This window comes from Carettochelys insculpta, chromosome 5 (assembly GCF_033958435.1).
Source record: "Carettochelys insculpta isolate YL-2023 chromosome 5, ASM3395843v1, whole genome shotgun sequence".
Lineage (NCBI taxonomy): Eukaryota > Metazoa > Chordata > Testudines > Carettochelyidae > Carettochelys > Carettochelys insculpta.
This window is the reverse complement of record NC_134141.1, coordinates 25,746,048-25,765,311: the sequence shown is the minus strand read 5'-3', so window position 1 is coordinate 25,765,311 and position 19,264 is coordinate 25,746,048. Positions and strand designations below refer to the sequence as shown.

Genomic DNA, 19,264 nt, shown 5'->3' with positions numbered 1-19,264 from the left:
GCCTTACCACAAATCTGTTCTGAATGCTTTTACAGTCTCACACCCCAGTGTTCATCTCAGGTACACAAAACAAGAGTACCTGGCTTTTTAAATAGGCAAAATAGTGCATCAGGGGCAGCTTTAGATACAGGCCAGTTTTAGCCACTGCCTCTGGCATCCTTTCTAGGGGTTTTGGGATAGCTCTGGGTCCTTGGTGCTGAGTTTGTGCATCTGATTCTACCTTCCAAGAGTGTCCCAGATTATCAGTTATATCTAATCAGTTCACCTAATACTAATCATGTCCCAGAACACTCCCTTTTTAAAATGCAAGTTTGTGCAGGCAGGATCTGGGAGCTCTAAAGCATTTGGGAAATAAGCACACAAACAGCAATGGTTCTCCACCTTTTAGGAGAGGAAATTGCACTAACAGAGGACTAAATTGGGGAGGAATAGTGAAAAGGGTCTGATCTAGGGTTTGCCTAGCATGACAGTGTGTGCAAGGCAAATTCTGGTCAGCATTTTAATCTGAGGAATGTTTATGAATCAGGTGTATAACATCATTACTGACTGTATCCGCCACTAATATTTTGGAAACACTTTGTGTTATCCAACACACACATTGATGTGCATAACTAAATGGAAATCATAAGATATATATGTTTTCACAGTATATAGCCATAGTGTCCTCAGTCTATGAACAATCTTAGGTTATATCTAAACCTCGGATGATGCTCAAAGACTTGATTAATTTTTGCTTAATCACTGTTTCTCATCCTTCCTTCCTTCATCCTATGTTATGTGTTCTTTCCTCTGACTCAAGGTATGATTTGTAATGTAAGAAATGTCAAAAGCAATTAGCATGTGAATCCCATGTATAGCCCCCTGCCCCAAGACTCTAAGAATTCAATTGAGTCTGTATAATATGGAATCTCTAGAATAAAACTGGCATTTGTTAAAAATGTTCTTATCTAGGTTTATTCTTGATTTGCATTTAGAAATGGGTTTTGTTTTTAAAACAACCGTATGAACTCTGTTAAAGATTAATAAAATGTTATAATTCACCCACTTTGTTCATTGTACTCTTTTCTTAACGCAGCTTTAAAGTCCTCTCCTTCCAAGAGACGATGCAGTTCCATTACGGCACTAAAGGCAGCGTCTCAGGAAATTTTGTCTGCTGGTAGCCAAGAATGGAAAGATGAAAAGCATGACATGCTTACTGAAGGACAAAGCTTTTCTAGCCTTGATGAAGAAGGTAAATATATTGGAATGGTAAATGTGGGTATCAGTGCTATAGTTCTCAATAAGGACCAGGGGTCAGGAACTCCCATTATGGGTGCCAAGAGTGGCAACTGAGCCAATCTTCATCAGCAAGTGAGACGAGCTCAGCTCTCCCCTCCTTCCCCATGCAGCTGGGAGCTTGCTCAAAGCCATGCTGCCTGTGGATTAACAAAAGACCAGCTAATGCTGCCAACCACCACCTAAATGGTAAAGCTTTCTTTATTAAAGAAGCTGTTGTAAGTAGGACTATTAGTGACTTTAAAAAGTACTACTGGCACTCAGACTATAGAGAGGTCAAAAGGTCAGTGTCAGCACTCCACCTCCGAAATGTTGCTGACCCTTGCCCTAAATTGTGCTAAATGTCTGGGTTAGCTGCATCAGTACATTCTTTGGCTTTAAAGAGGCTTATGGGTGTGAAGGTGAATCTGCATCACTGAGCAGATCTCATTAACTACTAATTTTCTCAGTTAAACTTGTTTACTTCTGGAAAATTAGTATTATCACCTGTGTGCACAACTACATTGTGCTGGAGAGGTGCTGCACTTACAACTTTTGACCACCAGGGGCTGCTGTGGCAAGAGAAGAGAGGGCAGCTGGAGCAGCCAGCTGGGGAAGAGGAGGCAGCGACAGCAGTGATTGCCTTGCTCACAGTGCCTTGTCCACAGGGCCAGGTGAGGAGGCAGAGTGTAGGGGGTGATGGACAGAGAGACACATGGGGCGGTTGGGGTGGATCAAAGAGTAGGGTTCAGAAGGGCTGAAATGAGGACAGTATTGAGCACTGAATGGGCATGGAGGTACAGGGACACATGGGATGGAAATGGAGAAGGTATGGGAACACATGGGGACAGGGTAGATGTGTCTGACTGAACTGGGGAGGCTAGGGGTCAGCCAGGGTCTGCATAGAGAGGCTCCCCAACTCCCGACCAATGCTCTTAACTCCTCTAAAGAAGATCTGTTCCATATTTCTTCCGCCCATACCCAATACCCTCCATGTTCCGTCCCAGGCTCCTGACTCCACCAAGCATGCAGGAAAGAAATTTCCATCTCGTAGCTCAAAGGAATTTTGTTTGCTATTGAGATTTTCCTCAACAGTAAGGAATCTGTTTGTCAAAAAAAAACATTTCCTGACTCTTTTGTTGTCTATATTGTTAGACATACTTTCTGACAGGTATTTCAAAATGAATTACCAAAATAATTGAAATGGTTGTCATTATTATTTTGATAGAGAAAATGTGCAGAAATTTGTGCACATAATTTTTTGGTCACAGAATTCTACTGTGAGTAACCTAAAATTCTCTAGGAGTTGTGTTAGATCAAAATGAATTTTAAAAATGAATATTCAGTGAAACGTGTGTTTTCTCCTATACAGTATTAGGCTCTCGGCATCGTCCAGATTTAGTGCCAAGCACTCCATCTCTCTTTGAAGCTTCTTCCTTAGCAACCACTATTTCTTCTTCTTCTTTGTGTGTAGATGAACAGTATCAACGGGATGGAACACTGCTTTATTCCAGCAGGTAATGATTGGTTTGTTACTGAATATGTTAGATATTATCATGTAAGAAAATCTCTTAACTCGGAGATTATATTTTACAACTACTTGCTTGGAAAGTAATCTATTTTGCATAATTTATTATGAAAATCTGTTACAATCATTAGTGTACTTTTTGATGGGACCAGTTTGGGCCAAATTCTGCTGCCCTGTATAAATGCTCTCCAAACAAGTGTATTTCCCAAAAATTAGTGTTCATGTGTGCCAATATTTTACCTGCAGTGGCCTTCTGTGTTCATTAATCTGATATGTGCAGGCCTGTTGGAGTAGCATTCCTGTGTTTTTGCTACAGTGCTGAGTTTGTGTGTGTAGAAACAGACACGTGAGAGAAATGCAATTAACAGCTCTGTTCCCAACTAAAAACTATTGTTTCTATTTCCATCTAAATATTTACTGAAAACATATTGCACTGATTATTTTAACATCAAGTCGTCTTTTTAAGCTTTCGTCCACATATGCCCTATGAACATATTTCACAAATGTAATAATAAGATGATAAAAACAAAAAATGTTGAGAAGATTTTAAGGTGGTTAATGATGAAAATGTTTTCAATGAACATTCCAAATATTGATATTTTATGTGGCTGACAGGAGAAATAGATTTTAAAAAATTAACTCTATTTATCTGTAAGCTTTTAAATTTGTATTGTGTTGCATAGACATGGTTGATGTAGAAATTAAGAAGTTCATGCATTCTTTGGTAGTTTAATTGTTCTAAGCTATTTGGTCAGATTTGTGTCCACTAATTTGCATGGAAGTTTCATTTATATATTTTTTCAGTGAGTTGTATCAACATAGACTTCTCTTGCATGCCTAATTTTAGTATGTAAAGTTAAGCAAACAATTTGCATTTGCAGTACATTCTCAGGAAGCACATTTGTGAGCATAAATTATTTGCTTGCTCATATTGCTTGTTTCTAAAAATACATAGAAAGGATTATAGAAAACTAATGTGAGAGCAATTGCAATTTTCAGATGAGGACACATTTGCTGTGTTTCATGTCGTCATTACTTTAAGGTCTGTGTTTGTGTGGAGGATGTTCCTTATTTAAATATCTTGGGAAGAGAATTAAAGCATATTTATTATGAATATTTCTTTTAAAACTCATTTGAAAAGAGTTGTATATGGTAATATCTGTGTTCCATGTGGTTTCCTTGTTATATTATTGTGGTTATCATAGGCTTGTTGTGATTTTTCTGAATGTCATACATGCTTACATAGATCTCAAAGGAATTAGCTGTTCATTTTGTTTGTATTTGGTGCTGTGCTTGCTTTCATTCCTTAGGTCATTCTTTCATATAAAATGTTGGAAAGTTTTTCTTTTTGTAAATCTGCAATGGAGGAGGGAAGTATTTAATCACTTCTTACCACATTTTTGCTTCATTAATTCCATAAATTTAAAAATGCTGTGCAGGAGTAAAAATTGTTTAAGCTATTCAGAATTTAGTACATATGTCCATTCATTAGAGTTTATGCAAAGCAGTTCTAAGACGGCACAAAAGTCATATGTAAAAGAAAAAAGTTAAAATTTGCATAAAATGCACTTTTGGTTGACCCAAAACTATTAGTGAATTAGATGTGAGTTTGCCACATAGTTTTGGACACAATTTTTGTTTCTGGGGCTTCAGCACCATGCACAAAATGGGGGCAGAAGTGGAGAGCATAGCCTGCTTCCATCTCTCCTCTGCCTGATGTAAGGGAGGGACTTGAATCTCCCACAGTTAGAAGAGTGCCCCACACACTAGGGTATGAAATATTCTGGGCAGGTCTCTTTCAACCTCTTGCTCCACTGGCATAACTAAATCTGTGACTAAGAATTAGAATGGCTTGGACTAATGGTCAGGCCATTAACATGGGAGGTGGGAGGCCCAGAGAGGGGTTGTGCCTACACCACAGTCTTGGTGCTTCACAGTGCTTTGCTATTGTAGCTCCCAACCAAAGTCACTCCCAAACAGTCTGAGTCACACCCTGAATTTGTGTGTAGCTGCAGCTCTGACCCCAGCAGCCTGTCAGTCACACTCTGGCTTCCACCAACCTTGGCTATTACCTGCAGTGTGACCCAAAAAAAGTTCCAGACCAGAATTTTGCCAAAAATGTGTGTTCCATTTCCTGGTGAGTCTGGATATTAAAGATCAATTACTCTGTGAAGGGTCAATATTTGATAGTTGGCTACATTAACTGGATTTACCATACAGTTCATCTTAAATACAGCAGTGGATTAGTTTAGATTAAAACTAGAGATTTAAGAACAAAAAGGGAGATTTTTAAATGAGTACATGTTCAAGATATTAGTCAAAAATAATTACCAGAATAATAAAGATAATACTTCCCAGTAGCAAAACGTTAAGTTAGATTTGGTTTGAGGTAAAATCCTTAACATGTGATGCCAGCATCAGGACTGATCAAATTCTCAGGTTTCAATCTCCCCTCAAAGTCAATGTGCTGGTTTCTTTTGTCTTGAGTAAAAGATGGAACCGGGATGCATTTCCCCTTTGCTCTTATAGTCCAGCCATTCTTTGAACTGCATTTTCTTGAGGGTTGCCCCTAAAAGTTCATTCCATCTGTGAGGAAGAAAACAGTCTCTGGGGGAAAGAGGTTCCATGTTGTTGTAATTTGCTAAAATGAAGATTGATCTGTTCCTGCTCCCCTTTGCTTCCAAAGAATGGACAGTTGGCAGGTAGTTGCCAATCAACTTTGCCACCTGACTAGAGGTGTCAGCTTGTCCCTTTGTCCTTTTGAGAACGGTGTGTATTCCCACCCCAGACTTGACCACGCTTACCGGACTAGCCGTAATTTCTCTTAATTTGCATTTTGTTACTAAATTACACAAGTATATTGATGTGTTAGTTTTTACATGATAATTCATGGTATATTTTTTGCAAATATCACTACAATAATAGGTCAGGTGTGACTAGAGGGGTGCTTTTGGTCACACATGAAGTGGGAGACCCAGGTTCCAGCCTTCCTGCTCCAGTACCATATACAGATTTGACAAGCTTCAAGAGGACTGAAAGAAACACACCTACCCCTAATATCTGCGCCTCCATTCCCCAATGCCCAGTAGTTGAGGCATGCCCTGAGAGGTTCAGATCCCAACTCCACCTCATAGTTGTTGGGCTGAATGCTATAAGGGCACTACCTCCACCTCTTTGGGAGTTGTGAATCTACTCAGTTTGAAGGAAATGTTTCATTTCACCAAAGCAAAATTGTTGCATGTTTTTGATTAGCTGAAATGCTTTGGAATTTTCAGTTGCTAATGTTTTTCTTTAACATAGTTAAAGAATAATTACAGGTTCTTTGTCTGCTGGTCAAGCTGATAATCATAAAGTTCTGCTGTGTAAAATATGTTTTACATTTTGCCTGTGCCTTTATGGTACACTGGGAAGTCCTGAATTGAGGGGGGCAGGGAAGTTGATACTTTTGGTGAATACTGATGAGGCTTTTTTGTTTTAAATTTAAGTGTCTAAGAAACTGATGGCAAAGCTATTACTCAAAGCCGCCTTTGATTTAAAAAAAAAAAAAACCAAGGTAGGCTTTTAAATGAAAATAAAGATTTGTTTGCAAATCTGACCCATTTTTTAGCCTTTAAATATGTAACAGACTATTGGAATTTACTTTGCTAAATTATTTAATATCTTTCCAATCTGTCAGGGCCTGTATCTGTATTTTTAGGAAGGCTCATGACATTAAGTACAGAATAAGGAAATTGCTTGTATTTAGGCAGAAATCCCTGTATTCTGTTTAGTAAAGAACACTATATTGTTAGTAGGGTTAGATCTCTGTGCAGGTAGAGACTTCCATTAGGATTAGAATATGCTCATGGATCAGTGGGGAAAATGGAATCCCTTAATTGCCTGTTGAATAAAAAATAATTAATTTTGAGCAGCATGATGTTGCTTTGCAAGAGTTTTCATTTGTGGTATTTTAATTTATCAAAACCTTTTTGTCAGTCATGAATCTTACTATTTTTCAGTGGCGGGGGGTCAAGTTTTATAGAACAAAACTCTATTCTCTGTCCTTGAGAGTACAAACCACATGTACATGCTATGGAAGTGAGAATCTTGTGTTAGGAGGTTATCTGCCAGCACCGCAATTTCACTGGGTTTGGTGTGACTACTTGTGCCCTTCAAATGAGGCAAGTAGAGAAGTGCTTTGTGGAAGCTGAATGCTGTGGCTGTACAGTGAGAGTAAGGGGTTTTGAGGATCCTGGGCTCTGTCTGTTGTAGATTAGAGCACGCACAACATAATGGTTGTCAATGCACTAGGGCCCTGCAAAGGCATTTGTCATTCAAGGAGGAAGTAGGGACCTATAAACATTACTAAAATTTTAGATTTAGTAGCGTTGTGCATCCCTGTATCTGAACACTGCTGGTCTGCCCCTTTACAGCATGCCACTCTTTGAACACTGATGTCTGGAAGAGTATTATAGAAGCCATAAATGCAACAAGAAGCAGATGGAAATGCCCAAATCCAGGTTTCCAGGGTTGAGAGCTTCACTTACAAAACAGAAATGGTGGCTGGAGGGTGAGGAGAGGGAGTGGATGATTAATATGCAGACAAAGTGTAATAAATGTCACTCAATGACTTTTGCCTTTCTGTTTGTGACTTGGTAGTTGGAGGGGAAGGGGCAGAAGGTCTATCAGCTGAGGGGTTTTGCCCCATAAGCAGTGCCAAATGTTGTTGCCTTAGCAAGTTAATTCTCCCATTATGAAGTCTTCAAAGATTTTTTTTGATGCTGTGGTGGTTCTAGTGTTTGAACACAGTCAGTAACATACATGTGTATTCAAAGTATTTGAAAAGGTTCAGCTCTTGTCTTAGAAAATGCACATATTAGTATCTTATCCTATGCCTTGTTCATGTAACAGAAGTGACTGTGGTATTTTCTGTTTGCTAAAGCAGTGTGCTAGAACTTCTTCACACCACAAAATCAAATAATTAAATTCAAAATGGGCATGTACTTATTAGTTCCCATGATTGTGTATAAGGGCCTGAACTCATTCTCTGTTTTTAAACCTGCAAAGAACGCAGTGAAGTCATGGTCTTTATGGAAGTCTAGTGTCACCTTCTGAAATATTTTAAATGGGTGTTGGGGACCCAGAAAGAAAACCATAGCAGGGTATTTTATGATTCTAGGGGGTAGAGAAGGACTGGATTGCTGTAATACTGGCAGAAAAGTTGCATGCCCTGTCTTCTCTTTCGTTTTTAGTACTTGCCTAGTTTAGACCTTTCTTTTTGAAGAATTAAAAGCTGGCTATTCCGAGTTTTCTCAGTCTTTCCTGTTTGCTGCTGCTTGTGTGTGTTTTCATGTGCCTCTTTTCCTTATCTTCCTGTCTGATCCTTTGTTCTGTCCTACCTTTTCTTCTTTTTCCTCTGTGGTTCTGTCTTCCCTTCTGCCTACTGTCTTTGCTTGCAGTCTGTCCCTCTGTTGTGCCTATGTACTAAGCAGTTCATAAAATTACACAAAAAATTGCTAGATCCACAGGCAAAGGCTTGTGGCATTCCACTTTAAAACAAGAACACAGAGGAAATACTTTCAGATCTTTCTTGTGAGGTTTAATTTAATAGTAATTTAATGTCTCACAAGAACTTCATAATAAAACAACTTTTTCTCAAAAAGCTACTTTCAAAAAAAAAAAAAGCAACATCTTTGATTTGTGCCACATGCAATTAAATGAATTCATAAATTCATTTAATTACAAGACTTAGATTGGATAATCTGTCCTTGTGAGTTCTGTATGTATATTACTTAAACATTAAAACTTTGTCCACTATCAGATAAGATTTCACCTGTTTAAGATTTCTGTGACTATTATATTTGCTCTCATTTTATACGATCATTTGTAGAAAGTAAGGTATCCAGAAAGAGCCATTAATACTGTGGTTTTATAGAACATAGACACTACTGATAATTGGCAAAATTCAGGTTGCAAAACACTTTCTATTGCCTCATCCTCCTTGTTTGTATTCGTGTTTTGGTCTGAAACATCCTACGCCTGGACTACTTGTGAAAGTGAATGTATTTTAAGGCAGATAAGTTTTCAAAATCTAGTCAGCAGTCTGTTCCTTTCCTCTCCCTCTTCCAAACTGCGCTGCAGCTATTTAACATCCATTGTAATAAATTTCTAACTTTTTTTTTAAAGTATAAACTCCTGTAACATAGCTTTATTTTGAATAGAAGTCAAATAGTAGTTGTGGTATCTCATTCTTTTATACCCATTCACTTCACTTCTGTGTGACTGTTTAATTGCTTGTATTAATCACAGGAACAATTCCATTTAAAGAATCTTGGGAAAACTAAATACAAAAAATTCTTCAGCAATGTAAAATTGTATGTAATATATAATATAATATATATGAGCACTGTGTTTCTATAGGTTGAGCCTCTCTAGTCCGGAAGCCTCTTGTCCTGCAACATCTGTAATGTCGCATGATTTTAGTTAGCTGGATGATCACTTAATTTCCCGTTGTCCCATGAAGTTTCTTTACAGCCACTAGTCCTGGCTCTGTGTTCTGTTAGCTGTAATTTACCCCCAAATGTCCTCAAAGAGCCCAGTAAGTCGTAACAGGGTTGGTAATTCTGCTAGGCAATATTGACCTCCTATAGTCCAGCAGATTCTCTCATTCAGCACCAGTCAAGTTCCAATGGTTCATTGGTCTGCTAAACCCAGAGCTGTAAGTTCAGTCTTTGAGGAGGTTATTTAGGTGTCTGGGGCAAATAGATTAAAAAAAAATTTCAGGGAGAGTGCTTGGCCCTGCCACAAGGGTAGTGGACTGGACTTGATGACCTCTCAAATTCCCTTCTAGCTCTGTGAGGTATGACTAGAGGTTCAACCTTAGTCTATTACTGCACAATCAAATTTGTATCTTAACCCCTTTATGCTGTGCAGTTATACAGAAATTACTATGGAAACCTGAACTTCTGCATTGCCAGGCTTTTGATGATTTTAATGGTTGCATTAAGAGGTGTTGCATGTTCCACATATAGCTTTTTGGAGCAGTACTTGTGTGTCATTTTCAGTTCAATTTCTAATCTAAGATTCCAAAGAGATGCAGTAATTTGTGTGAATGGTTGGAAAGTTGATAGAGGCTGTATTTCATCTTCTCTGCACAGCTTTGCACATTTGAAGGGCTGCAATTTCTGTGTGTGTGGGTTTTTTTAAAGGAAGAGTGTGATAGCTGCAGTAATTAACACATTTCTGGAGCTTTGTGCCTTATTTGATAAATTAATTGAATAATGACTCAAATACATCTCAGCAGACCTGTGGTGTCATTGCTGAAACCCCGCACTGTTTTTGATCTATAATAAAGGAACACATTGTATTGCAAGGAAAATAGTGACACTTTATTTGCACTGCCATCACCATTGAGAAGTACCAAAGATACAATTACTGAAAAACAATAAGTGGGATTGACTTTGTTAATGCTGGCTTTGCAATGAAGTAAATTGGCAGGAAGGGTTCTTTTGAGCTCCCAGCCTTGAGCTAACTGCATACCCTAACTTGTGTATCTACAATCATCCTGGCAGCAGGATACATTCTGAAGGTGATTGATTCAATACTTTTATGCTGCTTCCACTGTAAATCATAGCAGCAGCTGGCAGGCATTTTCAGCACAACAGGTCTGGTAGAAGACACTAGCGTTAAAAACTCACTGTGTCTACACTTGCATTCCTCTTTTGAAAGAGGTATGCAAATGAGGGAAATCAAAACTGCAAATGAGGTGCAGATTTGCATATCTGGCACGCCATTTGCATATTCATATTTTGAAATAGCTTCTTTCGAAAGAAGAAAACCAGTATAGGTACGGCTCTTTTGAAAGTAAACCCCATCTTCAAAAGAATCCTTCTCATATAAAAAAGGAAGAAGGATTCTTTCGAAGATGGGGTATACTTTCAAAAGAGGCGTGTCTACACTGGTTTTCTTTCAAAAGTAGCTATTGTGGAAAAAATATACAAATGAGGTGCCAGATATGCAAGTCTGCACCTCATTTGCATCTCTTTCAAAAGAGGAATGTAAGTGTAGACATAGCCACTCTGTTTTGTTCCAAGCTACAGAAGGTGCTGCAAGTAGGCACCATTATAGCCTACTGTCAAGTATTAAACCACCAAAGCTTCTAAAACTACCAGGAATGTCTGTCTTAAAAATTATAGCTTAGTAGCTTGAGAAGATATTTTAATATAATGACAAATGTAAGCAGTCAGGTAACACCAAATCAGGTGCAAACAAACAATTTGAAGTTTAAGAGGCTGGTCTATTTCTAATAGCCTCTTACAGCCAGAGTAGACACTAGTGAAGAAGAGGCTTCTTGTAAGCTGAACAACAAGAAGTCCTGTGGCACCTTATAGACTAACAGATATTTTGGAGCATAAGCTTTCGTGGGCAAAGACCTGCCTCATCAGATGCGTCAGACTCATGCATGTTTATGGGAATGCTGTCAGTATTCAGTGTTAAAGTATAGGGATAAATATTGTGGGATGTTCAAGTAATGAGTATTTGGTGTCTAGCTTATCTATAAAGTTCATCTATGCTGGATGATAATACAGTACACAAAAGCCATACTGTCACCCTTTCACTGCAGAAACTGTGACATTGGTTTGGCCTACATGAAAGCAATCAATGGTTTTAAATTCAGTTCCTGCAAGATATTTCCACGTCACCAGAAAACTGTCTATTTTATGCCTGTCCTGCTAATTGGCCCACTTCCTGGAGTTCTGGAGAGGCATAGGTTGAGTTGGCATGGAGACTAAACTATATCTCATCACTGCTACAGGTAGAACCAGAATCAGAGATTGTTGACAGATCAGTTTAGTCAGGCTTGCATTTTCCATGTCTCATCTTTTCTGTTGCTAACATTCAAAGTTCACTTTCAGGACCTTTGTAAAATTTGAACAGACATTTTTAAAAGATTTTAAAGATTTCCTTCCAGATTTCCACATTCCCCCTCAAATAGGTTTGCCAGGTTTGTGTGTGATCAGTTTATCTAGTTTGACATTTTTACGTTCATTTATTTGAAAGGTAGCAGCATTAGCCAAGCATGTAAGAGTTGTGCTGTTATGTATTTGCCATGGGCTCAGCTTAGTTTTGATTATTTTATCACATCTTTTTGCCCAATCCACAGCCTTAATTTGTGAGCAATCCTTACCATAACAAAATCAATGTACTTTGTTGTATCTCATGTCCATGGCCGGGGTTCTTTTTTACTTGCTCAAACAAGGTCTGTTGTAGCTGAAAAGATTAAAATGTGAGTTTGCTTATTTGAGTTAACCAGATTGTTCTGAGGAGGAGAGAGGGCATTCAGCTGTAACACAATGGCAGATTACAATACCTCTCCAAGTTGGATTCAGTTACTGTTTGCTAAGTAAGGGAAGGCCTGTTGAGATTCACACCATATACCTCCAAAAAGGAAAAGATAACCAGAGTGTATCTAGCTTTAAACATAGCTTCCAACATAGCTTCAGCATATTGCATGATCCCTCCTACTGTTCTAGGAATTAAATAGTGAAGAAAACAATTTCAATAAACCTAAATGACCTAAGTGGTTTCAGCCATCAGACCAATTTCCAGCTGAGGAGCCTTATTGGCACAATCAGTATGTTGTTTCATATTTGTTTGGTGCTTCTGTCAGTTTGCTTCTGTGTATTACTGTAATGACATTACAGCATTATCAATAAACATTAAACTGCAGCTTAATGTGTGGCAGAACTTAGCCCTTGGCAAAGATAGAAGCCTGTATTCTGACACCAGTGTGGCTTCCAAATGCAAACTAATGTGCCAGTGACTCAGAATTTCCCCTTTCTCCTTTACATGCTTTTCAGAAGAGATGCCTGCAACTGACAGTCCTTGTTCACGTGCCCTTTCCAACAATGTTGTGAAATCAGATGCTTCATCTAAAAATAAGGCACAAACTTGTCAGGTATATAAATAGAGAAGCGTCTACCTGCAGTTGCACGTTGGCAATCTACAGATTTTTAAAAAAATCTGCAAAGCCTATTTTCTTATCAGTGTTTCTGTAATTTTCTAGTTATTCAAATTTGAGGTAATTAAAAACAAAACTCCATTCTGCCACAAGGATACTGCAGATTTGTTTGTTCTTTCTTTGTCATCATAATCTTTGTTTTTCACTAAACAGAAAAGAGACACGTGCATGCATGTGACCATCCCTATCATGGGAGTAAGGTGATGGTTCATCTGTACTGCAAAGGCAAAAACTTTTCTGGTGTTGGTTACTTTTGCTCCTGCAAAGTGAAGTCCAGTTTCTTTCTCCAGTTCTTGTAACGTGGGCCTCTTGACATGCTGCAACTTTTTCACAGTACAGGTTGAACCACTCTAATCTGGCACCCTTGGGACGTGACTGGTGCCAAATGAGCAAATTTGCCAGACCCCGGGAGGTCAGTTTTGTCTAGAAGCATAACCAACACTTTCATTGCTTACTGAACTCTTAGAAGAAAGTTAGGGGTAACTTACAACTAAATAACACCACAACATTGAGCCAAGACCAGTGGCTGTAAACATGGGACCACAGGAAACTTGGCTACTCCCACGATAAGGGGTCATCCAGCTAACTAAAATCATACCAGATTATGGATATTGCTGGACAAGAGAATTCCAGACTAAAGAAGTTCACCCTGTATTTCAGGCATCCTTTATCTTGGGGTTATGCATGTCTTTGTTTCTCTCTGAGGATTTGTTGTTGAGCTTTTACTTCCTACCCCATCTCCTATAGGGGGTTGGTTTCTTTGCTCCTATCCCAGAAAGATACCCCTGAAATGTGAGACCTGATCATGCAGTTCCTGTTGTCTCATTCCTCTTCCTTTTTCTCTTGCAATGTCATCTTTTCCCTCAGGGTCTTTACTCCCAAAGGGATAATTGTAGGGAAGAGTTATCTGATTGTTGGGCTCTTTACCCTGCCTTCTCATCTCTCTCTTCCCATCTGCTCATGTATTTTTTTTTTCTCTCCCTACTATTGCCTCCTAGGTGGAGCCTTACCAGTTCAAAGTCCCTTTTAGTGCTTTTACCTTTAATTCTGCACTTCTGCTGTCCGCAGTGGTGGACAGCTAAAGAATGGTGGTTGCTGGCTGGGAGACCCTCTCTGACACTGTTGCCTGCAGAGCTGGACCCTTAGTCAGCTGCTGCCACTCTCCAGCCACCCAGCTCTGAAGGTAACAACACAGAAGTAAAGGTAGAATGGTATGACACTGCCACCTTGCACTGCTGCTGGCAGCGCATTGCCTTCACAGCCAGGCACCCTGCCAAAGGCCACTGCTCTCTAGCCACACAGCTCTGAAGGCAGCACAAAGAGGTAGATAACCTTGTGACATACAGCCCCACAACTCCCTTTTGGATCTGGACCACCAGTTTGAGAAATTCTGTTCTTCCCATGGAATCTGTGTAGGATAGGGTCAAAACACTCAAAATACAATTTCATGGTCCATGATGCATTTTCCATGGCTGTGAATTTCTTAGGATCCTACTCATAGAAGTGCATGGCTGGGTGAATGAACTGTGACCATTGATTTAGCTTCTCTTTATCTTGTTCATCTATCCTTTTTTCTTTTCCCCTCTCATGCAGTCCTATATGCACCTCACTGTTGCATGGTGGGATTATAACATGGAAACCACTGTCCGTCCTTATTTCTAGGTGATAAGCATATTGTAAGGTAAAGATGGCCCTGGTATACTATTTAAAACATGAAACCATTACTGCTGCTATCTACTGAAATGGATTCTGTTTGCATTTTAACCAAGATGACTGGCTAAATATCACTAATTTCCACTAGCATCATCGTATTACTGTTAACTATTTAGCCAAGGAGGCTATAGCAACATTGTTTTGAGCAGAGATTAATGTATCTAAAGGGAAAGGAGAGCAGTGTGTGCTCTAGCAAAGAAAGAGTAGTACCGGGGCCGGGGGCGGAGGGGGTTTGGAGCTTTTAATGACACAAAGAACTACATAGAGTTTTATTCCAAGGAATCACAGAACCACCCTGGCTGGATTTATCCAGGGAAAGAGCTAATATGTCACTACCCAACTCTCTCACGCTGGCTCTCCACCTCTAGATGTAGAGGACTTGCAGAACGCGAGGGCTTCAGCTTTTGGGGGCAGGATAGAAAAGCCACTGGATGGAGGTGGAGATCTTCAGGCACAAAGAGCTTGTGTTTAATAATTTGAACTATTTCCATTTAAACATTACAAAACAACATTGAGAGCCTGTTATAAATGGCAGCATGCTACAGTCTGCTCTGCACCAACCTGACCCAAGCACTCTCCTTCAAAGTGGAGGGTGACCTTTGGTCTCTCCTGTCACCAACAATAGTAGCTACACCCTCACACCTCTGTCTGGTTCCCCTCCTTTCCTGACCAGGTGCAGGTGTGCCTATTTTAGATTCTGAGGTTTGAATTAGGTCCCAATGGTTTTGAAAGCTAACACAACTCTTATTTCTGTTAATTCTCATGTGTGTTTGGCCAGGGACAACATATTTCAAGCCAATGCTTTATTTGTGAAAGACATGATTAAACATTATGGACATTCAAGAAGCACCTCCACTGCTACACTGGCAGACTGGCTTAATTGATTGTTGTCTTTAGGTGAAGTGGTGTGACCGAAATTTTACTAAATGGCACATAAATAAAAAGGGTCTTATCCAACTTCCACTGAATTTTGTGGTAATTGGATCAGCCCAGAAGGAAAGCGAATGAAGCCTTATTGAAAAGATACCCAAGACACTAGATAACAAGAGTAATAATACAATCCTAAATAATGATATGCACCTACTTCTAGTATGGTGTCAAGTGTATTAGTCATTTTTATCCATCTTGTTTTATATTCTCTTTGTATTTTTTACATTTTGGGTGTTAGCTTTACTGATTCTGAAAAGGAGACATTAATAATACTGACTGGTGCATTGACTAATGCTCATCTGGTGTGTGTTTTCTTAGGTGTTGTTCCTGTGTGTGTCTGCCCCCACCACACAGCCCAAATAGTCAAACTGGAAAGTTTTCCAGGGTGGAAAAAATGAAGCCTTGCCTCCTAGGTCCTCATGGCAGTGTAGGTGATTGCCTAGGGCACTCATGGATGAAGCAAGGATGACCATCTTTCAAAATGCGGGCCTAAATATCTAGAATGGGATTTTGGCACCACGCTGTAACTGTCAATGCAGGGCAGACCCGTCATCCTCTTAGACTCCTTTTCAAAATCCTAGCCTTGAGGGACAAGTTTTAAAACGGCAAGTGCAAAAATTCATCTGTGGTTTCATATGTCCCCATGATTATTGATTAAAATCAGCTAATTGCGCACAGGGAATAAAAGTGCGCAGCTACATTAATTGCACACACTAGCATACTTTTGTTTTTTGCATGGGGATGTTCTTTTGAAAATTTGCCCCAAGTAATCCCATATTTGCACATCAAAATTCAGTATGATCAGTTCTCAATTACTGTACTCTTCAGTAACCCTGTGTGTGTGTGCATGTGCGCGTGCGCGCGCATGCATGCATTCAATCTTGTTATGGGTGTTCCCTTAAACAGGAAAGTTGGGTGTTCCCTTAAACAGGAAAGTTAACTTAAACCAAATGCAAAAAGCAGTGATACTTCAACATAATAATAAAGTTGCATAGCCAAAGTAATGACTCTAATTCAGGGTGAGTGAAACAGAAACATGACAATATATTGATCATAATACAATAACCTGATCACATTGGTTGGAGGTTAAAATGTCAGTTTTTCCTTCTCTTTTATGTTGAAGCAGTGAATATAGTAGGGCATTGTTTGGGTGCTTAGTGTTTTGTGTTATGCAGGCATGCTATTATGCTCATCATTAGGCTTAATTTAAAAAATAAGGGCACAGCTGTAAATTCTTGTCCCATTACACCAGGTGAAACTGGAGTAGCTCTTCTAAAGACAGTGAAGTTCCTTTTGATTTACCCCAATACAACTTTCAACAGAGTTTGGCCTCCATTTCTTCCTGATAGCACTTTAATACAATCCATTTAATAGAAATGTGTGACTAAGGCACATGAATCATATGTGGATACTTTTCAATAACCAGGAATCATCCATGTTTGTCCTTGTTGGTCTAGAAATATATAGATCCAAAGAGGAGAGACAACAAATTGTGAAATACACAAACATAAGAACTGAAATTTGTTGGGCTTGGTTTCCCCTATGTAACTTTTTTGTATTCGTTATATCCTCCCTTGTATTTGCAGTAAAGGGGTACCTTCGAGTTCAACGTTCACGCTAGAAGACAGTGCCATCTATTTGACTTCAGAACAGAGCACACTGGAAATGGAAAATGATGATAATGCTTCGGTCCTGGATGTCTATTTAGTAAGTTGCCAGACTGTGTTCCTTCCATTCCGTAATTTATGATTTATCATGGTTTTATTTACTCAGACCCAAACGCAGAGTACTTACGTGTATGCCAAACTTTAAGATCACAATAGTCCCACTGAAATATTCCTGAGTATTTAAACTTAAGCGTGCACTTAAGTACCCTGCTGAATCAGGGTTTTAAAGAATTAAAATGTTCACTAAATTATTCACTGTAATACTCTTCAATGTGCCAAAACATTTCTCAACATAACCTAGCAATAATATTTACACTCTTGTAGATAAACACGTTATATAATGTGAACTTTTCACAGTGCTGCAACTTAGTTTTCCTAGGTTGAAAACTATCATTTCTGTGCACAAGTGTTTGTGAAGGAGAAAACAAGTGGTTTTGAACTGCCTGACTTAAAATATATAGTGGTTCCTTTTTCACTATTAGTGACACAGCTGTGGCTGCAGAAACTTGTTGAAATTAACTTTCCTATTTTGGCTGTGGTTCTCAGTGAGCTGTTTTGTTGTACAGCAAATTTCATTTGAAATAAGAAACTCCTTTACAAGCCCACAGCTTTGATTACATATATGTGCAGATTTACTTTGAAATTACTCAATTTTGGGGAGTAAAGGCACTTTGAAGTAGTGCAGGCATGCATGCCGGCACTTTGAAGTTGCCGTGGAGGAGAATTTGCCTAACAAAGTGCTGTATATGCATCACCACACTTCATTAGTAATCTCCCATCACCCTGATTACCATGCCCCCTTCGCAACAGTAGACATAGCCAGAGTGAGTGAGATGATACATTTTATTGAACCACCTTTTTATGTTGGCAAAAGACAAGCTTTTGAGCCCTTCAGGTCTGGGAAAGATACTCAGTTTCACAGCTAAAAACAAATTGGGATAGATTTTTTTAGCACAAAGAGTTAACATGTTAGAGACAATTCAAGGGGAAGGGAACACATTTCCTCACTTTGCCTCTAGGTGAAAAAAGGATGGAAACTAAACTTATTGATCAGTGTGAATAGAAGTGTAAATAAGAAACTAACCCTTAGAGGAGGGGTGAGCAAACTTTTTTGGGCCCCTTTTTTCGGCACTGCAATAAGCTGCCCGCCCCCCGTGGGAGGACCACAGGAAGCGATAGGGAGGAATACTCAGGAAGGGGGTGCTGGGAGGCTCCAGGGGGAGCCCCAAAGAGGGAGGGGTGCTCAGTGGGGACAACCTGAGGAGAGAACCAAGCTGGCTGCCCCCTACGTTTGACTCAGTGCCTCTGCACACTCTGATTGGCCCAGTGGCAGCAGGGGCATTCCCTTGGTGACTGTAGTGGTGGAGGCTTATGCGGGAGACAGCAGAGAGCTGGGCAGGATGGAGAGCCGATCATGCTGCACTCCTTACAAAATATCATGCCCCCCACTTTCTGCACCCCTGCCTTACAGAAGACACTATACACAGCACTCTGCCCCTCAGGCAAAAGCCTGGACAAATAGCAAGGAAATTAATCTGTCCCCTGAAGGTCAACAAGCTTTTGTTCTTCTATAAATCAGTTACGGAGGCAAAGCTGTTACCCAAATGACAGTAAGTGTCTGAGGCCACGTCTATGGTGAAGACACTATGATAACAGGAGGGTTCTCCTGTTGGTATTAAAGCCCACCTCCACTAGTGGCAGAAGCTTCTCTTCCACCAATGTAGCTCTGAACACACAAGTGCTCGTGTCTGCATAGCTCTGGACGCAGAAGTGCTTGTGTCAGCATAACGTATGTCTCTCTGGGATTGTTGATTCACAACCCTGAGCCACATAAAGCTCAGGCTGTAGGGTAGACAGCCTTATTCTGCATCTCTCAACCCTTCAAAAGAATCAGAGATGTCTTACACTAGCAGGTGTGCTGTAACTTTGTGTGCTGGAGGAAGTTATTGTGAGTTAAGTGCAACTCAAAATCTTCCATTGTGGGGGATTATTGTAGTTTGAAACAATAGCAAATGTGTGATTAAAATAAGGCTCAAAACTGAAGTAGCAGTGATACATTTTTTTTTTTAGCTTGCTTCACAGCTACATTTGTGTGCATTTCCATTTTTTGTGGTTGGGTGATTTTTGAATGAAGTTAGGATCAAAGAGCCCAATGTGGTAATTCTAGTCATG

The 19,264-nt window shown here is 39.6% G+C and overlaps 1 protein-coding gene across 4 annotated transcripts in view; it reads left to right on the top strand.

Annotated features, from left to right (window-relative positions):
* PIP5K1B (phosphatidylinositol-4-phosphate 5-kinase type 1 beta) overlaps positions 1-19,264 on the top strand; it is a 153,678-nt gene that overhangs the window by 126,693 nt on the left and 7,721 nt on the right. For 3 of the 4 annotated variants that reach the window (XR_012645640.1, XM_074994811.1, XM_074994810.1), the window contains exons 12-14: positions 1,076-1,231; positions 2,627-2,771; positions 17,012-17,132. Coding sequence is in view for 2 of the 4 variants with exons in the window: in XM_074994811.1 (XP_074850912.1) it covers positions 1,076-1,231; positions 2,627-2,771; positions 17,012-17,132 (422 nt within the window). In the remaining 2 variants the exon portion in view is untranslated. The remainder of the gene's footprint in view (positions 1-1,075; positions 1,232-2,626; positions 2,772-17,011; positions 17,133-19,264) is intronic. The other variant, XR_012645641.1, reaches the window with a different exon arrangement.